The sequence below is a fragment of the Pituophis catenifer genome, unplaced genomic scaffold, assembly GCF_029215685.1.
Source record: "Pituophis catenifer annectens isolate HBS135680 unplaced genomic scaffold, rPitCat1.0.hap2 SCAF_4, whole genome shotgun sequence".
NCBI classification, from domain to species: domain Eukaryota; kingdom Metazoa; phylum Chordata; class Lepidosauria; order Squamata; family Colubridae; genus Pituophis; species Pituophis catenifer.
This window is the reverse complement of record NW_027256884.1, coordinates 51,481,482-51,507,122: the sequence shown is the minus strand read 5'-3', so window position 1 is coordinate 51,507,122 and position 25,641 is coordinate 51,481,482. Positions and strand designations below refer to the sequence as shown.

Here is a 25,641-nt window from a genome sequence, read left to right as displayed (position 1 = left end):
CTGGGTGGTTTCGGACCGCGGGGCTCAGTTTACGGCCCGCTTCTGGAAAAGCCTGATGGCCACGCTGGAGGTGCAGGTGTGCCTGTCGTCGTCGCACCATCCGGAGACTGACGGGGGCACGGAGAAGGTCATCGGCATACTGGAGCAGTACCTCCGCTGTTTTGTCAACCAGCAGCAGGACAACTGGGCCGAGTACCTTCCCCTGGCAGAGTTCGCTTTTAATAACTCCCAACACACCCCCACCCAGATGACCCCGTTCCATGCCAACGTCGGATACCATCCACGGCTTTTCCCGTTGACCATCATGGACTCCCCTGTTCCCGAGACCCGGGACTTCCTCTCGGAGCTGCAGGCGGTGCAGCAACTGGTGCGGCGGCAGCTGATCCGGGCGAAAGAGGATTATAAACGGTTTGCCGATCGCGCCCGCCGGGCGACGCCACCGCTGGAAGTAGGAGATCGGGTGTGGTTGTCCACGAAACACCTCCCCACGGACCGGCCGGTGAGGAAACTGGCCCACCGCTTTATCGGTCCCTTCCCTATCGAGGCGGTCATCAATCCGGTGGCCTACCGGTTGACTCTACCCCGCTCCATGCGGCTCCACCCTGTTTTTCATCGGTCCCTCCTGGTCCCTGAGGCCCCCGCGAGCCATCTCCGCCACCCGCCGACGCCTGCCCCCCCAGCCGCAGCCGACGAGGATGACGCCTCGACGTACGAGGTGGACAGTATCCGGGACTCCCGTTGGCTGAAGGGGCGCTTCCAATACCTCATCGCCTGAAAGGGGTACGGGCCCGAGGATTTCACCTGGGTGGACGCGTCTGCCGTTCAGGCCCCTGACCTGGTGCGGGCTTTCCACGAACAGTTCCCGTCCCGACCCCATCCCGACCGTCAGACCCGGGGGAAGGGCCCTGCGGTGGGGGATAGTGTTGTGGCCCCGCCCTCTGAGCCTGTCCCATTGGAGGAAGAAAGCTCCGAGCATGAGGAAGAGGAGTCAGCCAGGCCTCCCTCTCCAGGCCCCTCCCCTCTGGCATTGTCTCAAGTGCCGGCCGAGGGAGAGGAGACAGCTGATTTGGATCAGAGTGATGAGGAAACATCATTCCTGGACGCACGCCTCCGAAGGCATGATAAACGTTTGCAGCAGCTTAGGAGGCGTGCTAGGGATTAGAACTGAGTCACTGGACCACACCCCAGAGACTATATAATAGAGGGTGGTGGGCAAGGATCTTTGTGACGAACAAAGCAAACCTTGGATAGTCACTAAAGCCTCGTCCGGAACTGCTGAGAGAAAGATTTAAAGTGTCGGAAATTTGGACTCTTGAGTATTTATCTTTCTGTTTTACTTTGAAAATAAAGTCACTTGGCAGACGGTGTGTCTATCACTGCCAAGTGGGAGATAAGACCTGGGTGCGTTCCAAAGTGTTTCCTTAACCCTCGACTGGCTGTGTTGGTGTGTGTGTGGGTACGGGGACAGATCATCTTGTTCGTCACCCCATACTCCATCGTTAACCCACGATGGACCAACAGCTGCAGCAGCAGTTACAGCAGATACTGCAGGCCAATCAGCTTCTGCAACAGCAAGTAGCACAGCTAACTGCCCAATTTGCTTTGGGAAATGCTCCTGCAGCTCCACCTCCTCCCCCTCCCCGTCCGAGATGCCCAGTGAACGTGCCAGATAGGTTTTCTGGGCAGCAGGAGATGTTTCCGGCCTTCTTGGGACAATGCCAACTGTTTATGGCGATGAGGCCGGAGGATTTTCCGGATGATCGGGCTCAGGTGGCATTTGTTATCAGCTCCCTCTCTGGCACTGCCGCCCGATGGGCCACGCCCCTGTTGTTGCAAGATAGCCCCTTGCTCCTGGACTTTCAGGGCTTTTTACAACACCTGCGCACCATGTTTGAGGACCCCCTCCGGGTGCAGATGGCAGCGAGGCGCATCAAGGACCTCCGCCAAGGCAAGCGCCCCCTGCAGGACTATATTGCAGAGTTCCGACTGCTAGGCCAGGATTCGGCTTGGAATGAGGTGGCGCTGATGGACGCCTTCCAGGACGGCCTTTCCGACGAGATGCAGGACGAGCTGGTTCGTGTGGAATATAGTTTATGTTACGATATTTTCAGGATCAGACTCAATAAATAAATTAAGAATTAGATGTTCAAATAAAGCACTGTTTATTTACAGAAGGCATTCTATATTCACTGAATAATCACAGATAGAAGCACAGAAGGAATGCATACAGCTCCTTATATATACAAGGGGTGGAGCTAGATATGGGAGTGGTTAAATATGAATATATTAAGTAGTGAAGAATAAGTTAACCCCTGATACCCTGGTCATGTACTATTTACATAATGAAGAATAAGGCATTTACTTGTGACAAATCCCCCTCTAAATGCCGATTCGATATATTACAACAATTACATTCAGATTCAGAACAATATAAAACTTGTAACTTAGAAGTCAAGTATTTATGCTGCTTAGAAGGCAAAGGCTTTGTCAATATGTCAGCTATTTGCTCTGATGTTTCGCAATGAATTGCTTTAATAAATCCATCCTGAGATAACTGCCTCACATGTTTGAATTTTATATCTATATGTCTGGACCTTTGTCCAATAGCATCAGATCTAGATATTTCAATAGCAGCCTTGTTATCTTCATGCATGATAAATGGTAATGTAGGTTTCTTCCAAGTGTTTGATAATAAGTCATTAAACCATATGAGGTTATTTGAGGCCTTAGACAGACAAACATATTCTGCCTCAGTCGTTGAGGTGGCTACTAAATCTTGTTTACCAGTATACCAGTAAACTGGACAATCGTTAAGGATTATATATAGCCAGAAAATATATAGCCAGATGTGCTTTTTCTACATGTGGTATCGCCAGCCCAATCCGCATCGGCGTAACATGTGAGGATGGGCTCTTTGACATTATTAGGTTCCAATAGTAAACAGAAGTCTAAACTATTCTTTAAATATCTTAATATTCTTTTGACAGCTTCCCAATGATATAGTAATGGTTTGCTGACGTGCCTAGACAACAAGTTGAGAGGCAAAGCAATATCAGGTCTAGTCCAATTGGAAATATATAGAAGGGAACCGATGACTGATCTGTAAAGTGTATTATCTTTAAATTCAGGGGATGACTCATCTGTGTTCTTCAAAAAATCAGTTTGCATGGGAGTGTCACAGGGCTTAGCATTATTTAAATTACATTTGTTCAGAAGTTCTATAATCTTGTCTCTTTGAGAAAGTTTGAATCCCCTTTTTGTTTTACTGATTTGAACTCCAAGATACTTATTTACTTTACCTAATGATTTCAAAGAGAAATGTTCATTTAGTTTTGTTACAAATGTCTCTCTCCTCCCTTTATGTTTACCTATATACAAAATATCATCCACATAAATTAATACAAATTCTAGAGAATCACCCTCTTTTTTGACAAAGAAACAGTTATCAGCAGTAGTAGCGTTGAAATTCATAGTTTTGAGTACTTTGACTAAACATTCATACCATCGTTTGCCAGATTGTTTCAACCCGTATAAACTTTTGTTTAGCAACCAAGTTTCATTTTTGTTTGTGTATTGACTATGAGGTGCTCTTACATATATTTCTTTATCTAATTTTGCATGTAAATATGCAGTCTGTATGTCGTATTGGAATACATCAAGGTTGAGTGCTGATGCTATAACCAGAGCTGTCTTAACACTCTCAGTTCTTACTGTGGGAGAGTATGTGTCTGTATAATCCTCGGGATATTTTTGTGCATAACCTTGTGCAACTAGTCTAGCTTTGTATAAGGTGTTGCCTCCCTCTAAGTTTTTGATTTTATATATCCACCTAGTGCCAATAACAGTTTTGTCTTTAGGTGCAGGTGTAGGTGTGAATACATTTAATTCTCATAAACTATCCATCTCTTTAGTCATGGCTGATTCCCACTTTTTCTTTTCTTCGGGGGGAAGCTTTAACACTTCCTCATATGTGTTTGGTGTTGATGTTTCTCCATCCATATACATTACATAATCTTTGTATTTGTTTGGCACTTGATTTCTGTTACTTCTGATCGTTCTTTCTGGTTTACTATCATTGTCATGTAAATACCTTGCTTCCTTTTTAGTTAATGAATCTGTCTTTATTTTGTGTTGACTGTTTGTCCATGTTTTGATTTTGTTTTTATGTGAGTTGTGATTGTATTCTTCTCTAGTCTTTTTTTCTTGATGTTTAGTGTCTGGATTAGTGTTTGGGAATATTTCATTAAGATGTATTTTAGACCAGTTGGCCTGTTCATGGAACACAGCCGTTCTGGAAACTATAAATTTGTTATTATTATCGATAAATCTGTACCCTTTTGTGCCTGTTTCGTATCCCATGAACCTAAGTCTTCTGGATACGTTCTCACCTTTACGTCTCAATTGCTTAGGTATGTGTACGTCTGCAGTGACTCCAAATATGTGCATGTGTGCTATTTTTGGTTTCCTACTATACATTACTTCATATGGTGTCTTGTTTATAATGCTGGACCAAGTTCTATTTTGTGTATAATTGGAATATTGTAAAGCTTCTGACCAGAATTGTTTACCTAAGCCAGCATCTTCTAGTGTGCATCTAATCATGGTTTGTAATGTTGAGTTCTTTCTCTCTACCACTCCATTTTGGAATGCAGAGAAAGGGCTAGATGTGTAATATAACATTCCTTTGTCTTTTAGCCATTGGGAGAATTCCTTTGACATGAATTCACATCCCCTATCTGTCATAATTTGTTTTATTCTAATATTATGTTGCGTTTCTACACGTTTGTAAAACTCCTTAAATTTCTGAAAAGTTTCATCTTTGTGCTTTAATGTATAGACAAACCCATAACGACTATAGTCATCCACAATGGTTAGAAAATAACGTTTTCTATATGTGATTGATGGTGTTAATGGACCAACTAGATCCATGTGTACCAAGTCAAAAATTTTGTTGGTTGATCTTGTTGACTTTCTGGGTTTGGGACTAGTTTTGAGTTTTGTAGATTTACATACTGAGCATTCCAAATAGTTTTCACAATTTTTTATTTTAACACCTTCAGCATGTTCAGTCATCTTTTGTACTACAAGAAAACTGGCATGTCCTAATTTCCTATGTAAGACATGAGCACACTCATCATGAATTGGTTTACCAATTTTAGGTTTTTTGTCATTGGGTGTGTCTTTGTGATTATGAATTACCTCATGTTCCTCATTGTCACTATTACTATTGTCTCCATTATCTATGTCATTGTTATCTTCCATGTTGGAATCAATGTTGTGTAACCATCTCTCTTTTGTCATTAAATAAGGTAGACCTCCTTTGATAACCACAGTACCTATGCTTATTCTGTTTTTCTCTAATGTTGCTCTTCCTTTTGAGAACACAATATTTATGTCAGAATCTCTGCTTAGTTTTATTGCACTAAGTATGTTATGAGGTATTTCAGGTATTAACAATACCCCCTCTATTTTTCCTAGGCCAGGTAAGGTTATATTCCCTGTACCTATGACTTGGACCTTTTCTTGATTAGCTACTTTAATTACAAATTTATCTTCTACAAATGAAGATAATATATTTTTATTATTTGTAGTGTGATTAGTTGCTCCAGAATCGATAAGCCAATCGTTGTTCTCTGGCTGTTGTATGTTAGTGTTGTCATGTTTGTTTAACCCATTCAGTGAACCAGACCTTCTATCCTTTGAATTATCCCTGCCCCCTCTATGTTCTCTATAGTTGGGTGGACTTCTATATCTATGTCTATCAATGGATGACTGTCTGTTGTGGTATCTATTTCTATAGTCTGATTTTTGTCTTTCTCTGAGGAGTTTAGGACAATCTCTCCTATTATGTTCCTTGGATCCACAGTTGTGGCATCCAATTGGTTCATGATATCTTTCTTGAAATGCTACCTTCTTATATTGTTTATGTTCCATGTGATTGTTACAACGACTCCTCCTTGAATTGTCTTCAGCTATTAGCTTATTAGATAGATTTTCTATGGATAAATATCCTAAATTGATTGTGTCTAAATGTGATATATAGTTATCCCACGATGGGTCTAGTGAGTTAATGATAACACTCTTCATTGTTTGATCTGAAATTATCTCCCCCCTTAAATGCAGTTCTGCTCTAATTTTGTTTAAAGATATTAAATGTTCACTTATGGTAACCCCTGGCTTTATCCTAGCTGAGAAGAAATCTTTAGACATTCTTGTTGTAGTGGCTACACTTTCACTGTGAAACAATTTAAACATGCATTGAATAATTTCTGAGACAGTCAGATTTTGCTTAATACTGTGATACATGGCAGGAGATATACTGGAAATTAATAAGAAAAATGCTCTATGGTGTAGGCAGTCCAATTTTAGAGTCCAAGGTCTTTTTGGGGGGTTAGTAATAAAAAATAATAAGTTTTCTTTTAGAAAGACAACCTGGAGCTGCTGACACCATTCTTGCAAATTAATACCATCTATTCTCAGTTTTGGGAAGTCATTGGGTAAATTCCCAATATTGTTGGATCCATTACTTACAACTGGGGGTAGTCTGTGATCTTGTAAATGTTGAAAGTTGCAAAATGGCGTGGGAATGCTTGCAACGAGTCTGAATGGTTCTCTCCGTTCCTCATGTCCTCCGAAGCTGTCTGCGTAGTCTTGCACAGGCGCGTTGTTCATTTCGTTCCTGAAGCCGTCGTGAGGGGTTCTCGCTGCTGCAGCTCCCTCGCATTGCTCTTCTTCCAAGGAATCGGTCTCCGGCTCGATCTTGGGAGTCCTGGTGATAGCGGGCGCTCGCTTTCTTTCATTGAGGACGCTGGTCCTTGGGATCGTCTGTGGCGTGGGGTGGTATCTGCAGGGCTCTCTGGGTTCAGGCGTCGATGCTCTCGTCGTTTGGATAGAAGCGGGTAGATTTTGAGATGTTTGCTTGCTTGCTTGTCTTTTCGTTGATTCTTTAGTGATTTTCAATTTTGGTCCAAATGCTGCAAAGAGCGTTTTCATTGCTGACTTTACTGGCATATCTATTGAAGCTTCTTCGATTTCTGTGTCTGATTCTTCTGAGGTGTAAATTTTCTCTCTTTCATTTCTTGCATCGAGTAAGGCTTTTCGCGCCAGATATTTTGAATCCTGCTTTCTGATTGGCTCTGCTTCGCTCATCTTAGGGGTCTGTTGAAACCAAGATGGCTGCCATTCAAAATTTTGCGCGGGACTGTTAGTTTTCTTTTTTGCTGTATTTTTATCTGCAGGCAGATCGCTCACCGTTTTTGAGTCTTTAGATTTATCCGTAACGATGTGCTTCTCTCTCGCTGCTCCGTTGTTTTTTAATATGTCTTGGAGGTTCGCGATGAGATTTTCATCGTTCTTTTGGCTTTTTAAGAGTTTTAGTATCTCTGACCTGAGTTCGTTGTTTTCTATTTCGTTTTCTTCTTGGTCATCAGTTTCATCCATTATTTCTTCGTTGTCTGTAGTGCAGTCTTCAGATTCTCTCGATATTGCATTCGTGGACTCATCGATTATTTCTTGATCTGCTTCCATTTCTTTGCTGTATGCCCTGGTGTTGGGCCTTTCTCTTTTGTTTCTGGAGTTTTCTCTCTCAGACATATTTAAATTTTTATTGAGTCAATTCAACCATCCTCTGCTACCAGATTGTTACGATATTTTCAGGATCAGACTCAATAAATAAATTAAGAATTAGATGTTCAAATAAAGCACTGTTTATTTACAGAAGGCATTCTATATTCACTGAATAATCACAGATAGAAGCACAGAAGGAATGCATACAGCTCCTTATATATACAAGGGGTGGAGCTAAATATGGGAGTGGTTAAATATGAATATATTAAGTAGTGAAGAATAAGTTAACCCCTGATACCCTGGTCATGTACTATTTACATAATGAAGAATAAGACATTTACTTGTGACAGTTTATAAATTAGAATTCCTACTATTTTGTATATTTTCATCATTTTAACAGCTCCAGAAAAAACATTTCTCAATAGGCATTCCTTCTGTTATAACAGGATGACCACATCTGGGTGGCAAAAATTTAAAGAATCTTTAGGGGGCAGATAACTAACTCTTTGGTGCCATCTAGTGGTCAGCTGGAATTTTGCAGGCCAGATTTGGTACCCTCCAAATCAGAACCATTTCTTGAAACTGGAGAAGGTTAGAGTTGAAATTAATTATTTACCACACAAAAGAAAATTTTACAGATGGAAAAGCAGGTCTTTTCATAAAAATTTGCCTGGTTGAATCACTGACTCATTCAGTAACATCTGACAGAAAAAAAGTGGGGGAAGTGTTTAGTTTACTTAAAATATGTTCTGAAGTCTAAGTCGCCAGTCCTTTTTTGGAATGATAAAGAAAAATTTGTACTAGGAGGAAAGAGCAATCATCTGAAAGGCAGTGACAGATAAAAATGTTTCACAGTCCTCCCAATTCAAGAGATATTTTCAATTCTATATCATCCTGATACTATCCTTCACTTAAAAAAACGTTGCTAGCTTACCACAGATGGTTACTTCTTTGGCATAAGAAGTTGAGAGATGATTGATGTTTGGCATTTGTTGAAGGACTTTCCTGGTTTCATGAAACAGCTGAAGCACATATCTAGCATGTAGCTGCTGCAAAGCATCATATATGAAGACAAAAACAGCATGTTATGGCATCCATTCACTAAAGCTAAGTGAAAATGATGTTGTATGTCTGAGAAAAATAATAATATTTATAGGACATTTAGAGCCCTGCTTGCTCGAAGAACAAGTGGCCAAGATCTTTAATGCTATTCTAATAAAGATCTCTGAACTGTACTTGGGCAATACTGATTGCAACCAGTATATTACACCACTCCTTTAAAAAATGAAGTACTAAATAGTTTCAGCATGTTTGTTAAGATATCCAAAGCCCATGATTTGGATTTAGAGCCAACCAAGGAAATGAAAAAAAAAAATCCAGAAATTATGATGTACTATATTAGAGGTGGGAAACTATGGCTCCTTTATGACTTGTGGACTTCAACTCCCAGAATTCCTGAGCCAGCATGGCTGGTTCAGGAATTCTGGGAGTTGAAGTCCACAAGTCATAAAGGGGCCATAGTTCCCCACTCCTGTACTCCTGTACTTCTTTGATTTGACCTTATCTAGATGTATTTCTTCAAAGACTATCATAAGGATACCTCATTTTCTCATTTTGTTATTATCATGATAAATTGTAAAATGAATGGTTAAATTACAGGTAGTCCACGACTTACAACAGTTCATTTAGTGACCATTCAAAGTTACACTGAAAAAGGTTACTTATGTCAGTTTTTCACAGTTATGATCTTTGCAGCATCCCCATGATCATGTGATCAAAATTTGGACGTTTGGCAACTGCTTCATATTTACAACTGCTGCTGTATCCCAGAGTCAAGTGATCCCCTTTGGCAACCTTCGGCCAAGCAAAGTCAATGGGGAAGACAGATTCACTTAACAACCGGGTGATTAACTTAACAACTGCAGGGATTCACTTAACAATTGAGGCGAGAAAGGTCATAAAATGGGGCAAAACTCATTTAACAAATGTCTCACAACAACAGAAATCTTGGGCTCCATTGTGGTTGTAAATTGAGGACTACCTGTATTAAACCATTGGTCTTAACTTGCCTGTTGATCTTTGAAAGCCTGAAGAAGCACTTCGGTATCAGCGACAGTGAGAGGAAAACAAAGATGAGGCCCATGATAAGACGTTGGTACTTCTATTATTCTTTCATACTCTATCATGGCATGATCTGAGTTTGATATGGCATAATCACTACTAGTAGAGAAAAAGTGGGAACTGATTTCTATAAAGGAAGCAGAAAATGCAGCTAATAAATATCTGGTTAATAATCATGTCCACAGATAATGGCTTGCATGTAGCATTTACTCCTACTCTGAGCAGACTAGCCTGTCTCTTAGCCTGTCTCTAGGCTAAGACAGACAATGGGAGTGGGAGGAAGAGGGGTGCCATCTTAACTAAGAACTTATGCAGTGTAGTACCGTACGGGTTTGCATGTTGGACTAAACTGAATTTAAGAGTGGAACTGCAAAGTTCTCTTTTTCAGACTTTTAAAAGTTTGTTTTTTTGCAAGAGCAGTTGCTAGATGTAATTAATGCTGCTTTCAATAAACTATGCTTGTTGCTTTTAACCACTTCATCGTGTCTGACTCTTGATGACTTTATAGGCAAGTGCTCTCCATGCTAGCCTGTCAAACACAACATTTTTCAATTGTAATATGATAACATAAATTCAATAAACTGTAAAATATGTATATTTTTTTCATGGATAGAATTACAAAAAAATATTTGTTTATAGCATGTTCAGAGCTATATATCAGTGTTTCTCAACCTTGGCAACTTTAAGATATATGGGTTTCAACTCTAAGCATGAATGGCTTGGAATTTTGATTGTTGAAGTCCACCTATACACTACAGTTTCCAAGGTTGCGAAACCTTGCAAAGACTCACAATTGTGCAGCCAGATTTTTCTTTGTTCCCCCTCCATTTTTTTCCTGGGAGCCTTCAATTGTAGAAACTGCAAAAAGGGGTATCCCCATGATCAGTATTTTTTCTTCTACCAGAGAACACCTATTTTCACTACAATGCACAAATCTCACAAACTAAACTTCCTAAAACTATAAATATTAGTGAGCCACAATTTCTAGCATCCCTCTATTAGTCTTGTTAGCTGTGACTAGTGGGAGTTGCAGTTCAAATTTTGGTGAGCCTCTTCTCTTCTGCATGAAAAAATAATAACATAGAAATATAGAAAAATAATTACATAGAAAAATTCATTAATAATTAAAGAGAAAAAAAATTAAAACCAGAGTTACAAACATTGCCAAATATAACTTTTCACAGGAACATTTTCTTAGGAACACACTTTGGCATATTCAAAATTAGGTAATCATGAAAATATTTTAGCATGAATCTGAAAATAAAATATTTGTTATTTTCTATTTGCTATTGATTCTAAGATTAATGAAGCCTTTTATAAGAGCTAGATTCTTGATATCAATATTAAAAATAAATTGAGCAGGAAAGCAAAGTTCTTCTCCTATACCACTGTGGTTATGAACAATCAATTCCTACTTTAATTGACCATTTAATTGGAAAAGCACGTGAGCTTATCCAATTCTTAGATTTTTACTCTTCGAACACATAAAAAAATTTTCATTTACATGTGTGGATCCTGAAGATAGTGGCTCTGAAGATAGTCACAAAAATAGTACTGATACCTATAGATTTGTCAATGGTTGACTTGTCATTTTTCTTAGAAAAATATGCCAGTGCAATTTATTAAAAATAATTTATTTTTCTAAAATCCTCACCTGGGTCTGTCTTATTGGTCTGAGTAAAATGGTCCAGCATAAACGTGAAGAATTTGGAGAGCTGTGTAAGAGAACATCTGTTAGTTGTTAATCAAAATCACTGATTTATTGCACATTTACCGGGGATCCACCTACTAAAGCTCCCAGAATTCCTGAGCCAGCCGTGCTTATGGTCAGTTGAAGTCCACAAGTTATAAAAGGGACATAGTTCCCCACCCCTGTATTAGAACACTTGACAACATCCCAAGCCTCATACTTATTTTTAATGCTATCCCTTGCATGCATGAAACCTTTTCCAGCTCAAAAAGACATAAATATAAACAACTCCTACTCTGTGCATAAAAACTACTCTACTTCTCTATCACTCCCCCCACACACCCCGTTCCTGATTCATGCACACAGCAGATGTTAGATCGGGAAGAAGCAACTCTTGGTCCTTGCACTTCACACACACACCACCTAATTTCCTGTAGTCCTTGGCCCCATTACCAAAGCTTCCCCTGCAGTCATCTCAGATGTATGGCAAGAATACACTGTACAGGAAGTCCTAGACCTATGACCACAACGGAGCCCAAAATTTCTGTTGCTAAGTGGGATAGTTGTTAAGTGAATTTTATCCCATTTTTCAACCTTTCCTGCCACAGTTATTAAGTGAATAACTGCAGTTGTTAAGTGTTGTGGCCTGCTGGTGGCCAGAGTCAGACAGTGAGGAGGTTGGGGAGGAACATGGGCCAGTCCTGGGGGCTGGGGAAAGCTTGGACAAGGACTCTGCATCAGAGGCACAGAGGGAGATAGCAGCGAAGCAGAGGAACAGCTGGAGCCTGTTCCCAGTGTGCGCATGTGCAGAGATGCCAGAAGACAAGAACAACTCAGAAAGCAGGGTTGACTTGGGAGAAAAGCCACACCTTGGAGATGATTGGCCCCTCCCATAGGAAACAAAAGAGGAATGAACGGGGAGGGGGCTTTTGCAGGAAACAATTTGTTCATTCGGTAGTTGCAAGAGTGGAAAGTTCTGTTCGTGACTCTAAGAGACTCTGTGCCAAGTTTTGCATTACTTTGTGTTTGGAAACAAGTTACACAGCAACTTGCCAAACAAGATAAGGTGTGTGATAAATATTCCTTTGAAAAACTGGACAAACCTTGCTGACTGTGAATGAAAGTAATTCACAGTCCTGTAAATAAAAGAGGTTTTGCCGGGACCAATTCCTGCTTCCTGCTTGTTAAGGGAGCCTAGGTGAGAACATTAAGTTAATCTGGCTTCCCCATTAACTTTGTCAGAAGGTTGCAAAAGGTGATCACATGACGCCGGGACACTGCAACTGTCATAAATATAAGTCAGTTCCCAAGTGCCTAAATTTTGATCATGTGACCATGGGGATGCTGTAACAGTATTAACTATGAAAAATGGTCATAAGTCACTTTTTTAAATGTGTTGCAACTTCAGTGACTAAATAGTACTTAGCAATAGCACTTAGACTTATATATTGCTTCACAGTGCTTTTACAGCCCTCTCTAAGTGATTTACAGAGTCAGCATATTGTCCCCAACAATTTGGTCCTCATTTTATTCACCTCGGAAGGATGGAAGGCTGAGTCAACCTGAGTCAAATGAACTGTTGTAAGTTGAGGGCTATCTGTATTGGCTTGCTTGTTACAAGGAAGGTCAATAGTGTCAGGAAGAGAAAAGGATAAAAGCAAAGTTCAAGAGATGTGTTTTTTTTCCTCTGGCCTTTCTCTCTCTTACTCCTGTGTCCCAAAGAAAACTCATATTGCTGCCAGAGTGTAGAATGAGCAACAATGTAGTGTAGTGGTCAGGGGCGATATTCACTCACCTTCGCTACCAGTTTGCAAATGTGAGTGCATGCACAGGGCCTTCCGCGCATGCGCAGAGTATTAAAAATGGGATGTGATGACATCCGGGTAGGTGGGCGGAGCCTCCTGCAGCCACCACTACTGATTTGCCTGAACTGGATAGAACTGGCTGAATACCACCACTGGTAGTGGTTAAAGAGCAAGATTAAGACTAGAGAGATCTAAATAAAAAGTCTTCACAATAGTCCAGTCACAACACCTAAGTTGTATTTGTAAAGAAAAAAAATTGGTGGCGGGAGAAGAGCTACATACAGTACATGTATACCAAAAGATAAGTGAGCAAGTCCAAAGACAGCGTGTGTCTTGTCCAGGACGTTCAACAATATTTTTTGTTCATATTTTAAACAGTCTAAGATTTTACAGAGCAACTCTAAGCACATCGCAGATACAATTTAACATTCTGCATTAACATGGCAGAATCTAAAAGTGCTCGAAAATGTTCCATTATTTAAATACTGTAACATATAATATATGAGAACAAACGTTTCCACTAAATCTTTACAATACTGATAGAGCTGCACATGCAGAACATCCCAAGTCCATATCGTCAGCATTATCCATTAGAACTGGAAAAAGTCCTTCCTGCAAACCATCCACAATATTATGCTATATTCGCCAATGTCATAACTTGATTTAAGGCCAGCTCCAAGGCCCTTAACATTTGCATTCCAGACTTGATTAAATACCAGAAGAATCTGAGTCCAGTGTGCATTTTAATAAAGTTAGCTTTTAGGAAAGGGTAGATGTTTCTAAATATATGAAAAGTAGCATTGTTTAAAATCCACTTGCAAAAAGGATGTCATATAATAATACAGTAGAAAGTTTATAAACTTTATAAGCTTTCTACTATATTATTATTGTCCTGAGATACCAGTTCACAAAGCCAACAATATGGCATTATTTTGAAAGCCTTAAACAATATAAAAATATTTAGGCAAAGTTTGTCCTCTGAGTTTGCTGCTTGGCTCCTGGAGGTTTCATTACCAAACTAATAACATCTGCCTAAATCTACAACCTGAGCTAAGAATATTCTCTACAATTTCTAATGTGTAATCCTCAAGTTACAAATGTAATGGAGCTTGCCAATTATATACATAACTCGAGGATTCATAAGAGTGAATCATCATGTTCTAGGGATTGACATTGTGGTGGGAACAGCTGGAAAATAGCAGAGCTCTGCTGGGCCCCATGAAATGCAGCCGGCAACTGCTTGCTGGGAGACCCTAGTGGGTCAAGCTGTGCTGGAGGGATGGTGGAGAAAGGAGAGGTGCTTTGTTGAGCACAAGGAAACAGCAATTTCTTTGTTGATCCGAAGAAAGCGCTCCCAAACAGCAGCAGGGATGATGGCCATCTTGGTCTGTCACAAGCTGAGACAACTGGGACACTAAGATCTTGTGCTGGAGCGGTGCGTGGACAGAGCAGTGAAACTGGATGAGATAACTTCCAACTTTAACCCAAATATTTAACCCAAGTTAAAAATTAAAAAAAAAATCTCCAAATAGTACGAAAGTGGCAATTGGATTTATGGAGAAGGATTAAAGACTAAAAATTAAAGAGAAAGACTAAAGATTAAAGACTCAGAAACAAAAGAAATTCTTAAAGGATGTTTTAAAACACAGAAAGCCTGGAAAAAGTCAAACAACATTGTGAAAAGTGATTTTTGGGAGAAATTGCTTTTCTAAACTCTATCTTCAACCCCCCTAATGGTTGACAGTCAGCTGTTTTGACTTTTACGCTCTGTTGAATGCTGGAATTGGGAGCAGGGGAGCTATCTACTGGAGGAAGAAGATTACTGCAACATGGGAAATTTGACTGAACATGATGAAAGAGAAAGCAAACAACACCTGGAAGACTACTTGACCTTGATGTTATCTTAGTAGGCAATTTGGAGGCTTGGAAATATCTACTGAGCTATTTGAAGATTTTTAAAGCAACTGAACTATAAATACCAAAACTTTATTGAACCGTTCATTGAAAGGTGGACTTGAAAGATTGGAGGAAACCTGGTAGGCCAAGCTCGATTTGATTCACTAATATCATTTGATAGATCATCCTATGAGGCAAAAGAAGAAAAGTGATAGAAAGGAAGGAAAAAAAGGGGGGAAGAGATAAAAAGAAGAAAAGACAAATAAGACTCTAAAATTTGGATCATTGGGAAGATGTAAGTTGGAAACTATAAAGACTGTAAAGTATATATTTATAGCTTTTAAGGACTGGAAAGCTAGGGGATTTGGAGGAATAATTCTGGGATTGATAAATTTTATAATAATTGACTTTTTTGAGTTTTTTTAGATATTGGGACACTGGAATATTAGAGATATATTGAATAATTTTAATATATTAATTTGGTACAAAATGACTGAGCAGGAGACAATAAAGTTCTATGAAGAAATGTTAATTATGGCTAAAAGTTTTTACGAAAATGTGACAAAGGATCATAAGGAGATGATGGGATTGTCCAAAGATAAAGAATTGCGTGTAGAAGATCCACAACAAATGGTGAGAAAAGATGAACAAAATATTCAGAAGATAGATGAAAAATCAGAAGGAGTGGTGGTGGAGACAAATCAAAATAAGCTACAAGAAAACAAAAACAATGAAAAGACAATAATGATAAATGCTAAGAATCAAATAAATAATTCCTTAAGAGCTTACAATAGCACAGAGAAAAAAAAGATTTCCTCAAAATAATGAAAGGGTTATGGATGGGCATCCAAATGATGCAGCAGAAGGAGATAAGGGGTAAGGCAGAGGAAACATTCAGTCTATGTAAAAATATTAGAAAGAAATATAGGATCACAAGAGAGAAATATAAAATTATATAAGTCAATAAATGATGAAATTCTAAAAAGGCTGAGATGACGGAATAGAGACATGATATCTTGTAATACTGTAATTGTATTAAAAAATAATAGAAACAAATAGAAAGTATAAATTGGGAAAATAGTAACATATACAGATATATAATAGAATTTATTATAACCATAAATATACTAAGGTTAGGAAGATTGTGATTAGGCATATTTAAATGTATTATTATGATTAACAGTGTGCAATAAATATATTGGAATTTATAACTTTTAAAGACTACAAATTCATGGGACTCGGAGATATAATCCTGGGACTGATTAATTTTTATTAATAAATGGGTTTTTTTGGGTTTATAGAAAACTGAGATATTGGAAATATGATGGAATTTGAGTGATACTTAAAATATTAAAATATTGGTGACTTAACAGGGGTCAACAAACATATTGTTTGAAGAAATGTAATGGATGTTGAAATATATTTTTGGAGAAAGGATAAGGAATTATAAAGAAAGAATAGTACTGTTTAAAGATAAAGAAATGGGACTCTGTTTCGTTTGCCCAATTTTTCACATTTGGAGTCCTGTAGAGGCGAAGTTGGATCCTGGAGGGACCAGTGATTCAGAGGGGAAGCTCCAGGGGTAACAGGGAGAAGTGCGATCTCCCATTACAGTAAGAGGAACCCCTTGAATTTGGCGTGAAAGAGATCAGCCATTATGGCAGATCCAGAGGCGTGACAGCCTGATTGAATGGAATAGGAAGAGAAGAGAGGAAGCAGCGAGAAGTATCGGCGGAGACTGAAGAAATTCAGTTGGATATTAGATGGATTCTTTGTGATTTTGAGACCTATGAACTCTATTTGCTGACAAGTGAATCTCCAAGGCGGGAAAAGTGGTGACTTATGGTGGGAGCGGAGGCCTGGGAAGACTGATATCGTTACTGACAGATCAAGAGGAAGGAGTGACTGAAGGTTCGAGTGCTTTCTGAAAATCTTAAAGATAGACTAAGTATTTGGAGTTGGATTGGGATTGCGACGAAGCTTTGCAGTTTGGAAAGAGAAACTCTAAAAGAAGCCTGCTTTGTTAATGACTGCGAGGTGATGAAGAGACGCTGACTGTGCTAAATAGGAAGAAGGTGACATCTTAGAAATAAAGGGACGAAGAGCAGCTGATGCAATAATAATACCAATAGACAAAGGGCCTGTTAACTATTTTCTTTTTTTTTTTTATAGAAACTTTATTGAGATTTTTTACAGAACAAAAAGGAAATAAAACAAACAAACAAACAAACAAACAAACAATCATTCAAACAATAAGGTAGAACACATAAATATAATAAACATTTTCAATTTGTATCGGATATGCAGTGTTTTAACTATTTACATAAATAATACTTGTTGATATTTTGACTCACTTTTAACCAATATTTAACACACCTTTGATCTTTCTTCCATTTTATCATGCAACCACTTGTACCACCTTTCCCACACCATATAGTATACTGACTTCTCATCATTTAATTCATAAGTTAATTTAGTCATCTCTGCGCACTCGAGTATTTTCTTAATTGTAAACTCTTCTGGTGGTTGAATTTTCTCTTTCCAGTACTGTGCGTATGCCAATCTAGCGGCTGTAATTATATGGATCATTAAATGTGTCATTTCCTTTCTATATGGCTTCTTTATTATTCCCAGGAGGAAAATCTCTGGTGTTTGTTCAATATCTTCCCCAATTATTTCGTGTAACCATCTCCTAATCTTACTCCAATATCCTTTCGCTTCCGGGCATGTCCACCACATGTGAAAGAAGGTGCCTTGGCCATGGCCGCATTTCCAACAATTGGGATGTATATTGGGATATATCTTCGCTAGTCTGGCCGGGGCTAGGTACCACCTATGAAATATTTTGTAATGATTTTCCTTATATGCCACCGCTCTAGTCAATTTAAGATTTCTATTCCATGCCTCCTCCCATTCCCCAAAATTTATATTGCACCCTATATTTTTCTCCCATGCAATTATTTGATTCTTTGTAACATCTTCAAACTTCTCATCGCTTAACAAATAATTGTATAATTTTGCCAGAATCTTTTTATTTGTTCCCATCAGGACTTTATCCAATCCATTTGGTCCCGGTTCTAGACCGTATTGTTCTTTGTCCCTCTGATATCTGGATTTTACTTGTGAGTAGGTCCACCAATCTAAAGTTATTCCTTGCTCTCGTAAGGTATCATTTGGTTTAAGCCTCCCTCCTTCGTCTAGAATGTCTTTATATCTGGCCATTTTCTCCCTCTCCCACCTATTTGGGTGAGTCAGGGCCTCCATCGTTGAGAGCCAATTTGGGATTTTCTTGTAGTGTTTTTGTCTGATCTGGGTCCATGTTTGTATCAAGGAATCTCTAATTTTATGTCTATGGAAATATGTCTTCTTTTTCTTTTCCATTTCCCAGATGTGGGCGTGCCAGCCTTTTTGCAAGTCATGGCCTTCTAGAGTAAGAATTCTCGCATTTTCCAGGGTGATCCAATCTCTTATCCAAACTAGCTTGGCTGACCTATAGTATGTTTCCCAGTCCGGGAGTCCAAATCCACCTATATCTCTTTTGCCTCTTAAAATTTTAATGGAAAATCTCGGTTTTTTCCCCTCCCATATAAATTCTCTAATGATTTTGTCTAATTCTAGAAAGAATTTTTTATCTAAATTTATTGGTATATTTTGGAATAGAAATAATATTCTGGGGAGGATGTTCATCTTAATTGTGGCTATCTTGCCCAAAAGTGATAATCTTATTTTTTTCCAGTTATCTAGGTCTTGTTTTATTTTTCTAATTAGGGGAATATAGTTATCGTCTTTCAGGGTCGAACATCTTGATGTAATCCAAATTCCTAAGTATTTAATTTTTTTGGCAACCTGTAATCCTAATACTTCTTCTATCTCATTTTGCTGACTCTCAGTTATGTTCTTAATCAATACTTTGGTTTTAGTTTTGTTCAATATGAAGCCTGCCACCTCTCCATATTTACTTAATTCCTCCAATACTTTAGGTCCCGACTCTATAGGGTCTTCAAGGATTAGGGCTACGTCATCTGCAAATGCTTGTGTCTTATAAGTCTCCTTCCTGATCTTCAATCCTTTTATTTCATCGTTAGCTCGAATTTTCCGTAGAAGGACTTCTAGGGCCAGAATAAACAATAGAGGGGATAGGGGACAGCCTTGCCTTACTCCCTTACTAATTTGGAATATTTTAGTCCTATCCCCATTCACCAGGATACTCGCCTTTTGGTTGTTGTAGATGGATTTGATCATCATTTCAAAATTTGTTCCGAATTTCATAATCTCAATTTGTTTAATCATAAATTTCCAATTTAGGTTGTCAAATGCCTTTTGAGCATCGACAAAAATCAGAGCCATCTGTTTTCCGGGGTGTTCCTCATAGTACTCTAGCGTATCTAGCACGATTCTCATGTTATCCCTAATTTGTCTCCCCGGTAAGAATCCGTTCTGGTCTTTATATATCCAATTATTTAAAATCTTTTTCATTCTTTCCGCAATTATGCCCATGAATAATTTGTAGTCCGTATTTAGAAGCGAAATTGGTCTGTAATTTTGAATTTGTTTTAGGTCGGCACCTTCTTTCGGCACAAGTGTAACATGCGCCTCTTTCCATGACTCTGGAATTTTATGGTCTAACAGTGCGTCATTAAAAATTTCTACTAATTTCGGTTGGAGTATTTCTTCTAATTTTTTATATATTTCCCCTGGAAATCCGTCAGGTCCTGGGGCTTTATTGTTTTTCAATTTGGAGAGGGCTATTTTTAATTCTTCAATTGTAATCTTTCTATTAAGCATTTCTTTCTCTTCATCAGTTATTTGTGGGAGTTCTGCTTTTATCAAATACTTTTCTATTTTGTCATCCGATATCTCCCCTTCTTTATATAGAGATTCATAATATTCTCTCACCCTATCTCGTTTTTCTTCCTCGTTAGTCAATAATTTGCCCTTAGAGTCCTCTAAAGTATGGATTATTCCCCTTTCATTTTCCTTTTTTAATTTATAGGCCAGCCAGCTCCCCGATTTGTTAGTATTCTCAAAAAGATATTGTTTCGTTCTTTTCATTCTTTGTGCCAACTCTTCTTGCTCCATAATATTTATTTTATGCTTCCACATCATCCAATTTTCTTTGGCAGCTTCATCTTCTGGATCATCTTGGAGTTTTCTTTCTGCTTCTCCTATATGATTTAAATAGTCTTCCAGGGTCTTCCTTTCTTGTTTATTTTTATGTGCGGTGTATGAAATCACAACTCCTCTCAGGTAGGCCTTCATTGTGTCCCAAACTATTGCACGGGATGTGCCTTTATTTTCATTTTCCTTGAAAAAGAAATTTATTTCTTCTTTGAATTTTTGTATACAGTCCTTGTCGCCCAGTAATTTAGCATTGAACCTCCACCTCCATTGGTATTTTCTCTGAACAGGCTTCCATCTAATCTCTAATGGATTATGGTCTGCCCAATCGTTTGGGTTAATTACAGCTGTTCCAATTTCTAATCCCAAACTCCTACTGACCCATGCCATATCAATTCTGGACCACGACTTTTGTGGGTTTGAAAAGAAGGTATATTGTCTGTCATTTGGGTGCAAGGTACGCCAGATGTCAATTAGATCCAATTCATCAACTAACTCAAAAAAAGCTCTCGGTAAGTTTGTCCTTTTATTTATTTTTTTTCTTTATTGCTCTTGTGGTCCTTCTCCGGATCCACAATGCCATTAAAATCCCCTATCATACAGATTTCATTATATGCCATTTTCACTAATTGTTCGTGAAGTTTCTTAAAAAATTCTCCCTGTTTTTTATTCGGGGCATAAATGCCCACTAATAATACCTTGGAATTCCCTCTCTTAATTTCAACCATAAGGATTCTACCCTTTGTATCTTTGAATTTCAATTCTGCTTCAATTCCTTTTTTTACGTAGATAGCCACCCCCCTCTTCTTTTTCTCTGCCAGCGAATCAAATGTTTGACCAAATTTTTTATATTCTAAACATTTACTTTCTTCTTTTTTTATGTGTACCTCTTGTAAACACATTATATCAACATTTTGTTTACCTAGTTTTATTAATATTCTTTTCCTCTTTTTATAATCATTTAGTCCATTAACATTTACAGATATTAGCTTCAAGTCATTCATCTCTATACCGCTATCTGATTATTGGTTCTTGTTTGTTTCTTACGGCCCTTACTGGTCTTGCTTTCTTCTCTTTGGCTTCTTCTTCTTCTTCTGTCTTCTCCTCTACAGTTGCTTCGTTTGTGTTCTGTTGGTGTAGGGCTTCCTCCTCCACTACTGCTGTTTCTAGTTCTTCCTTGCTCCCCTGCTCTTCTTCCACACCTCTTAACTGGTCAAGGAAGTCTTGTGCTGTACTCAGGCTTTCTATTTTTATTTTTCTTCCTTGCCAGGTTATTAGCATCCCTTCTGGGAGAAGCCACCTGAATAGTATCTTTCTTTTATTCAACTTTATGGCCAAAAATCTATATCCCTTCCTCATCTCCCGGACTCTTCTTGGTATCTGTTTTAAAATTATTATTTCTTTTCCTCGGTATGTAATCTGTTCATCCCTTGCTATGTTGTAATGAATATCTCTAACTTTTTTCCGTGCGAAGCGAATATGTACTTCTCTAGGAAGCTTGTTCCTTCTTGCATAGTTAGTCTGGACTCTATATACGTCATCCAGCTCCCTAATTATCGCCTGTTTGTCTTGGTGAAGTGCCTCAGCTATCAGCTCCGCCATCTTTTCACCTAGGTCTTCCTCTTTGTCCTCGGCAACATTCTGAAATCGTAAATAGAAGGAAGCCCGGTCCATCTCCAATTGGATTATTGTATCTTCAATCTCTTTATTTTGGCTCGTTAATGTTTGGTCCACAATATCTAATTTCTTTTCAGTTTGGTCAATTCTTGTTTCGGCTTTTTGAATTCGCACTTCATTATTAACTATTGATGTTTGAATATCATTCATTTTCTGGTCCAATGCATGTATGTCTGATTTTAATTCAACATGGTTATTTAACAGTTTTTCCTGCATTGCCATCATCGTTTCTTGGATCAAAGTTAATGATGCTTGCAGAGTTTGCTTTGCCAGGCTTTCTGTTGATTTTTGTGTCGCCGGAGAGGTTGTTGCTATAGTGGGATTAGAGGGGGTCTTTTTTCCTGTTTTCCCCACTGTGGATGCCATGCTTGTCATTTCTTTCAAAATTTTCTTTTGCTCTCTAATTATCCTATCAATATTACACCAAATTTTCATTCGCCAGTTAGCGCCTCTATTATCTTTTTTTTTATTTTATATAAATGTATATTTGTATATATATGTTACTGTATCTACTTTTCCCTTCTAAATTTATAGACAAGTATAGCTAGTTTTCCGGTGGGCAATCAATATCAATATCTATACTGTAATTCTAATCTCTTCCTCACAGTGTATTATTTAAATGTATTAAATATTAAATTGGCTTAATAAATATAAGTTAAATAGTTCAATACTATATAAATCAAAATATCAGTTAATCAACAGTTTACAATCAATTTATCGAATGTAGCAATATAGTAATTAATTTGCCTAAATATTGTACTTTTAAATACTTAAAATACTATAAATACTATAAATAGAAATTTTTGAATATTTAATTTTAAATACAATTGTGATTTTAGATACTATAAAAATACTGGTAGATACTATAAATGCTAAGCAGCTAAATAAGTTTATAGAAAGATTTAAAATATCAAAGCTTGAGAGTGTATAATTTTATCTAGTCCAAGAAAAAATCAATTTGTCAAGATATGTTCAATTTTAACAGCCAGGATACTGAAGACAGAATATCTAGAAGTTCAAGTGCTATTATTAATTAATTTTTTTTATATATATATATATATTTATTTTTTTCTCCTTCTTGGGATATACTCAATTCTTTTTTGCTCAGTCTCTGGTCTTCTGCAAGCTCAGGACGTTCCTCCAAGTTCAGCACTCTATGGTATTTCTTGCTGCCAAACTGTCCACCGCTAGGCAGATTGTTCCTCCGTCATGTCACACTAATGGCTGAGCTTCCTGTTCATTACAAAAAAGAAAGCCAGACTCGATCCACCCAATTTCAACCTCTGCTGGGTCTGCTTATATCCACAATAAAAAGGAAAGAGGAAATAAATGCTGGTCTTAGATTTTCTCACCGATCCTCTCTTGGCACGGACACTGTCAATACAAATTTCCTTTCTTATTTCGATGCCGGCTCGTCGGGCTCTCTCTCTGCCAGGATACTCAGGAAACTTTCAATCGCCGCCTCTCTCGTTTGTGAGACGCTCCTGCCCGACTTCACCGGCCCCTTTCTTGATGTCTTCTCTCCTCGATGCAGGGAAGGTGTGTGTCAATCCTCACTGCAGCATCCGATCTCTCTTGCTTCCATCTGGTTGCTGGTTACCGCGGCTTCGCATCGGCCATTAATTTGGCCGACTCACGCGTGCTGGATTTGACAGAGCCGCCCGGTCTTGCGATCAGCGTTTTGCGCCCGCTTTCACGCTCGCCCGGCTCGCTCTCTCGTCCGTGGGGCTCTCCGGGCTCCACGCCCCTCAGGGGTCCCCAAAACACGGTGACTGATGGTGTTGAGGAGCAGCGGTCACTCACTCAACGCCATATCGCCGCGGGTCACCAACCGGAACCTGTTAACTATTTTCAATATCGGTGGACTCTATTGACTATAAATAGCGATCCTAAAGGGGGCTATTCCACAACAGCTGGACAACAGACTCTACTTATTAACAGTAAAAATATAAATCAGATACAATCTTATACCTTTCTTTTATATATGCTATTTATGCCCATATTTATATATGTATAAATGTCTGTATAGAAGCTAGGTTTAGAATATATATGTATGTGTGTATATTCTATATATATGTATGTGTGTATATTCTATATACACATATACATACAGTAGGGCATGAATTTATAAAAGATTAACAATCTATACTTAACTTGATAATTTTATACATATTTAAAATACTACTTATATAAACTTTATAATATTTATAACTTTATATTTGTAAGTTGTAATTAGATTTAGATTGCTATTTATAGTAACACGAAAAATCTTTAGATTATATTATTAACTCTAGATTATAATATTATTATAGACCTTGTTATATCTTTGATACTGTGGTCATTGTTGTGGATATAACAATATATGATACTATATATTATTCAAATTTCAAATAACAGGTATAGGACGAGTATCTAGGCTAGGTAAATTACCCATAAGAAAATGGGAAATCTGTTAGGCAAATAGTAGTCGATTTATGGTATTGTGGAAGAACTTCTTTAGGATTCTGAAAATGACAAGCATGACGACGACTATGAAAACCAGGAAAAAAATAATACCAACGATAGCTTCCCTGTTGGGACAATGCTCAATAGAAAATATGTTGGGCAGTGAGAAATGAACTAGCTAGAAATGAACAGAAAATAAAGACAGTGGAAGCCAGAACAGAACAAACAGAAAAGAAATTAGAAATAACAGAACAAAAATGGAGAGCAGTAAACAGAGACTTGGAGAAGGCAATAGTCCACTTGGACTATTCCTGAGATTCCAAAATGTAGTAGAAAACAAGGAGGAAGATTTATTAAACCTCGTGGTAGAACTGTTAGCCAACTTTCTGCAGAAAAGTAAACAAGAGATTCAAAATGAGATAGACGAGATCTATAGAATTCATACCAAATTCGCATGTCAACAGAAACTGCCAAGAGAAGTCCACGTGAGGTTTGCAAGGAAAACAGCTAGAGATGAAGTTTATAGGAGTATAAGAGATGAGCCAAGAGACGAATTCTGGGAGTTGAAGTCCATAAGTCTTAAAGTTGCCAAGGTTGAAGATTCCTGATCTATGCTGCAATTTTGCCACAGTTACATGGATACACCAAATGAGTATGATCCAAAAGCCATCATGGTGTGTGTGTGTGTGTGTGTGTGTGTGTGTGTGTTTGTGTTTTCTGAGGTTTTCGCGGGTGTTTGTATGTAGGTCTTTGGTTATTCGGATTTTCTCCCACGTAAAATTGGAAGTGTCTTGGCAACGTTTCAACGAAGTCTCATTCATCATCTTCAGGCTGGTGTTTTCAGCTTCATGCTTCTAGGAGCAATGTGTGATCGCAGCTGTTTCTTCCTTTTAACTGCTAGTGGGGGTGTGAACTGATTGGGTGGGAGCTTGGCTGTGTTCTGATTGGGTGGAGGTGTGTTCTGATTGGTTCGGGGCTTGGCTGTGCTCTGATTGGCTGGGGTGTGTTCTGTTTGGGTGGGGGCTTGGTTGTGCTTGGATTAGTCTGAGTTGCAGGGGGATTTGAGCTGGTGAGCTGCATTGCTGTTGTTTGGCTTCGCATTCGTGGTCGTGCCACATCTTCATGGTGGGTGTCAGTCTACTTCATGTATGGATTGGAGGGGTTTAAAGTGGCTAATGATGCAGCTGCAGTCTGGCTTCTGGTCCATGATTGTGCCTTATCATTGGTGTGGGTTTGAGTCTGCTTTCTGTGTGGATGTGTGGATATATATATATATATTTCATTTCTTTCAAAGGGAAAGAAATCCTAACTCTGAAACAAGTC

General features: G+C 38.5%; 1 protein-coding gene across 1 annotated transcript in view; it reads right to left on the bottom strand.

The window, feature by feature from the left end:
• PPEF1 (protein phosphatase with EF-hand domain 1) overlaps positions 1–25,641 on the bottom strand; it is a 120,571-nt gene that overhangs the window by 74,351 nt on the left and 20,579 nt on the right. The window contains exons 3-5 of the mRNA XM_070943842.1: positions 11,342–11,402; positions 9,636–9,814; positions 8,501–8,615 (exon numbers count right to left, since the gene is read on the bottom strand). Of these exons, the coding sequence (XP_070799943.1) occupies positions 8,501–8,615; positions 9,636–9,814; positions 11,342–11,402 (355 nt within the window). The remainder of the gene's footprint in view (positions 1–8,500; positions 8,616–9,635; positions 9,815–11,341; positions 11,403–25,641) is intronic.